Below are 5,213 nucleotides of genomic sequence, written 5' to 3' on the forward strand. Positions count from 1 at the left end.
GATCTAGGAGTTTGATTGGGACGAAAGTGTCAAAGTGTTTTAGCATTTATTTTTTTCAATATCTCACTATCAAAACCCAACAGTATTACAAGTTGAAAACACTCAGTATATCTGGGGTTAAATGTTTGTTTATGTTACTCACAGGAAGTCACATGTTTCTCATGTAACCAATGTTCTTTAGATGTAGGAAGCCCGGGAATTTTTTTCCTGATCCAGGAATTTGATTGGGACTAAATTGTCAAGGTGTATTGCCATTTTATGGCTTCTCTTCCCATCTTTGTTTGCTGTTCTGAAGACGAAGGAGAGCAGCCATTCTCTCTTCTAGTTTTGTCTTTGTAGTGTAAGGATGTAGCCGATTTGTGCTCTTTTGTTATTTTCATCCCAATTACCCTTCCCATGCTAGAATTTAGTAAAATCTTTATATTTTAATCACACATGGACTCTGAGTCTGAATTATTTTACTCTGGCTCTGCTGGACTATATTATCTCTGCTAAATACCATTTTTTCAGTATCTCACTATCACCCAACACAAAGTGAAGCACCGATCAGTTCATTGTCACCCTCTGGGTACAATGGGGAATTTTGTTTTATAGGTTCCCCTTCAGTAAAATTCAACAATTTGTGATCAGAATCTCTCTCTCTCACACACACACACACGCGCGCGCGCGCGGCTTTTAGATGTAGAGAGACCTGATGTTTCTGATGCTGAAAAATGCCCTAAACTTTGATTTGCCTTAAAGAAAATAACTTGTGTCATCCTAAGAGTTTATTGATTAAAAGGCAAATGAATGCCTACTTTTCAGCCTCTTGATCCACCCCCGCGGTTGTGTTTTAGAAGAAACTCAGAGTATTTCAAGAAATGGGCAGAAAGCAAACTTCCCTGAGGCTGGCAGATGTCTGGAAATCTGCTCTAGATGGGATTTGTGTTCTTTGGTTCTTAACGTCAACAACCACGCCGTGGCAAGGCTAAATCCTCTCCATTAGCTTCAATGGGATTTACTACCAAAACCAATGGACACGAGTCACCCATGGTAGTGAATGGGTGCTGTGCAACTAGCACAGTGCGGAATCCCCATTGACCTAGCTGTAAGGTGATCTTTCGCATCTCCCATTCATTTCAACGGGACCCCCCCTCCACCTTCTCGAGGAATTGATCTCAGTCCACGTTTCGATCACTGGACGGAATATTATAGCCTCGAGAGAGACTCCCGTTTGTTCTGACTTGCAAGGAAAGCAAGTAACTCAGAGACACTTCTTTCCGATTCAAGGTACTCAAGGTTCCGGCGGAACACTTTCAATCGGAAATAAATGGGATTTTCTTTCTCGCAAAGAAAGTAGCCAGGAATTAAACACGCCCTTAAATATCTGTCCCCTTGAATTGAGTGGAGGATTTCTGAAGGGCTGGATCGCGCCCACTATTTGTCTAGACCTCTTGAGCTGGACAAGGCGTTCCCCAAGCCTTTCCCCGAACCCCAAAGGACAGGATGCACCCGCAAATTAAGCCCCCGCCTCAATGGGATGGATTTCAGCCCTGGCTCTGGCAGGAATCTGTGAGAGCCCAACCGGCTTAAATCTAGCTGGATCGCGCACCTCCAATGCTTTGCGCCCTCTGTTTAGTTACGGCACTGCTACCTTGAGCTAAGTATTGTTAAACTCTTGCAGATTTTGCTGATTGGCTGAGAGCGGAACTCAAGACTGACCCTCCAGGCCACCGCTAGAATATCTGGCCTGATGGACTATCAGACGAGAGCGCTCTCGCATCCGGGGCCTGCCCTCGTCTAATGCCCCCAAACAGGCCTCTGAGGGTCCCCTTTCTGCGGTTACACTTACAGCTCGGCCTCGGTCCCCAAAGTAGTTAGGAATCGAGATGGTAGCCGGCAGACGGTGCTTCATTTCCTCCCACGATTCTAAATTCCAATACATCGGCCGCGATTTTATTTATTGAAACAGCTTCGTAAAATATTTGGATAGCAAGTTCCCTCCTGATTCTAAGTGGGGGGGGGGGAGAGGGGGTGCTACGGATATTGTGCCGGGCAGGAAATGTAACGTGTAGGTCCAAAGCCCTGCCTTCTAATGACTAGTTAGAAAAACAGTCCTGTATTTCGCAGCAAGGGGGAGTGGGAAAGGTCACAGAGCATGAGAAAATACTTACACAGTGAAACACTCGCTTAGAGGTAAGTCCCATGGATTGGCTACCGGGAGAATATCCCCCTATTGCTTAAAGCGGATTAGTTGCCCCTTAACACACTTTAACTTCAGAAGGAGCCCCCCCCCCACCATTCTTCCAGGTCACACTGCGGTCTGAGGCGCGTGCGTTTGTGCGTGTGTGTTCGGACAGCCCTACGAAGCGAGTAGAGGCTCAGGAGTTCGTTGCTCTGGGTGAGTTCGTCCAAGGCAGAAGCTCGCGTGGGCAGATCTCTCAAAGGCAGGGGCCCAAGGAAACCAACGATTCGCTTCCCTTGGGACGTCCCTCCAAACTGTTTCTCAGGCGGCCAGTCTAAAGACGCTTTCCCCTAGGAAAATGCCCATCGAATTACACGGGACTTACTCGTGCGTCGAGCCGCTGAGAGTTTACACGAAGCTTCAAAGTGAATTGCAAAGAGTCGTAATTCTAGTGGCAGACTGAGGCTGCGGTCACACACACACTAAATGACCCGCTTTCAATCTCCTTTCAATGCACTTCCTCACTGGATTCTGCCAGTTCACATCGTAAAATCCAGTTGGGAAGTGCACTGTCTGAAAGGGGATTGAAAGTGTGATCGCAGCCTGTGACTAGGTACACACACCAGTCGCTTCCAAATAGGAGCGCGTTACAATCTCAACTTTTTGGTTCCTTTAAATCTCGGCCAAAGCCGTGACCTTGGCATCCTCCCAACACCCCCCCCCCATTTCAGTACCCCTCTCTAGATTGCAGTTGCAAGGCTTAGTAAGCCAGTTCGCCTCTGGACTGTGTTTTTAAAAGTTTGGGAGTGATTTCGGAGTCTAGCTCACTTTCTTCTTTTAAGCTAAAACTGCTTAAAACAACAACAACATTTCCCATAATCGATGGTGGCACCTTTTGATCGAAACAGGCGGGTGGGTAGAGGCTGTAAACCAATCTACAGCGGAAGTGGTTCAGGGCGCGCTTATGCGGCTAAATAGGGTCCCGAAAAGTTGTCTTATTAGTAAATAATATATGTAGGTTTTTGTTTTTTTAAAACAGTAAGTAGTCAAAATACTTATTCATAAATACTCATCCCGTATTTCCCCTTTAAAATTTAATTTAATGTATGTTGTTGGAAAGAAATTAGGTAGGCGTTGGAGGACACAAGAAATGGGGCGAGCCATGCCTTTGTGTCCTGACTGAGGACAAGTGCAAATAATTGTCTCTCGAACAACTCCAACAAAGTCAGTCAGGCTGCTTCTTTGAAGTTTGGAGGCTAGGTAGTCAATTAGTGCTTTCTAAATGTATACCCACGTATGTACACACATACACACACGCGCGTACACCAACGTGGGGACGACCTTCTTTCTTGCTGAGGAAGTAAGGCCTTCGAATTTAGTGGGGGTTACTTTGAAGTAAACATTTGTACAACAGGGCTGTGAAGCTCCCCCTTAGAAGAACATTCAGTTATGAGTTATGTCATTTTAAATAAGCTGAGCACAATTGCGTCCAAAACATCTTTAAATTTTTTAACTGAATTGGAATTGCATTCGTTTTAGTCGAGCAACGCAGCCTTTAGCTTGAAATAAGCACTTTCAGACAGTCTGTTATTCTGATAGGCGTTTTAAGACACCTTCTCATGCTGCCATCCTACTTTTGAAGAGGTTCCCGAGACACGGTCTTCTGGGTATCCTTATAGCGCAATCCTTTACAGAGTTATTTCAGTCTAAACCCATTGATTTCAGTGAGTTTATCCTGGGATAGCTCTGCCTTGGATCGCGCAGTTACAAACCGAAGGGACATGTTTCGAACCCGTTTATTTTTACCTGGAGGACCAGAGAAATATCGTTCGCAAGAATCGTCAGAGCTTTTGAAGGGGGGCGGGGCAACCGGAAAAGCGCGGCTCTCTCGGTGGCGCTACGTTCGTGTTGCTGGTGCGCCACCGTTTCTTTGCAAATACCGTCCAATACGCCCCAGACAAAAGATGCACGTTCAGCGGAATTTAGCTCTTCACACTGAAAATCCCGAACAACTTTGGCAAACGAGTATTTGCGTCCGGATTCATCTCTCTCTCTCCGCCTCCCCCCCCCGCTCCCGTGGACCTGAACACCAGAGGGCGCTGTTGCACTGCAACAGGCTCGGCTTAGGCGCGAAGGCAAGAAAAAGAAGGGGGGAAAGTGGCAGGAAGGATGTCGGAGCCGCTCGCACCGGGCAGCCTCAGAGCATTCAACAGCCTCTTAACAGAAAGTTCGGAAAGAAAAGGAAAAAGCAACCGACGCCCCCCCTCCCCCTCCCCCGGCCCAGATCGAAAAGATTCACGGATATTGTGATTGCCGCCAGGATCCACTGCGGGGTGGTGATGTCCCTGTCGATCTCAGTGAGAACGTGGGTGACACCTAACGCCGCCCTTCACGGGGAGGGGGGAAAGGGGGGAGGCGGGGTGTGTGTGAAGCCTGGCTAGGAGGCTGCCCGGCAAGGGGCGGAGGGACTCACCATTGGCGCCGGCGTGTTGCCTGCCGAATAGTTTGCTGCTGGACCCCTCTTTCCTGCTCTCCGGAGAATCATTGAATTCTCCTTTTTTAATATCAGAATCTTTGGAGAACAGGCATTCGACAGCGGAAGGCTGTACCCCTGAGAGAGAGAGGGAGAGAGAGGGAAAGAAAGAAAGAAGGTCGTTGTTCCGAGGGGAGGAAAGGAGAGGCCGACAGAGAGAGGGAGAGATGGGGAGGGAGAGAGAAAAGGGGAAAAAAACAACAACAACAGGGAAAGTGAAGCAGAAAGCGAAGCGAGCCCGCGTCGTTTTCACATTTGTGATAAGGTCAAGGGTGCCCTTCTCGGAGCTGAGCACCTCTCCCCTCCACCCACACCCCGCCTCATTAGCCAAGCCAATGTTTGCGAGCAGCCTTAACAGCTCTCGATGGCAGAGACCCCCCCCCAACACACACACACACAAAGGGGGGGAGGTGATCAGACCTCTAAATATGTGCGAGTTCGAGACGCAAACAGTTAAGCCGGAATGCCTCGACTGACACCAAGTGAGCCCCCCCCCCCATCGCCAAGGATTCTCTC

The 5,213-nt window shown here is 48.1% G+C and overlaps 1 protein-coding gene across 1 annotated transcript in view; it reads right to left on the reverse strand.

Moving 5' to 3' along the window:
* PITX2 (paired-like homeodomain 2) overlaps positions 1-5,213 on the reverse strand; it is a 30,090-nt gene that overhangs the window by 23,646 nt on the left and 1,231 nt on the right. The window contains exon 2 of the mRNA XM_015413658.1: positions 4,638-4,775. Coding sequence (XP_015269144.1) covers positions 4,638-4,775 — 138 coding nt within the window. The remainder of the gene's footprint in view (positions 1-4,637; positions 4,776-5,213) is intronic.

The sequence above is a fragment of the Gekko japonicus genome, unplaced genomic scaffold, assembly GCF_001447785.1.
Source record: "Gekko japonicus isolate JY-2015 unplaced genomic scaffold, Gekko_japonicus_V1.1 scaffold517, whole genome shotgun sequence".
Taxonomy (NCBI): domain Eukaryota; kingdom Metazoa; phylum Chordata; class Lepidosauria; order Squamata; family Gekkonidae; genus Gekko; species Gekko japonicus.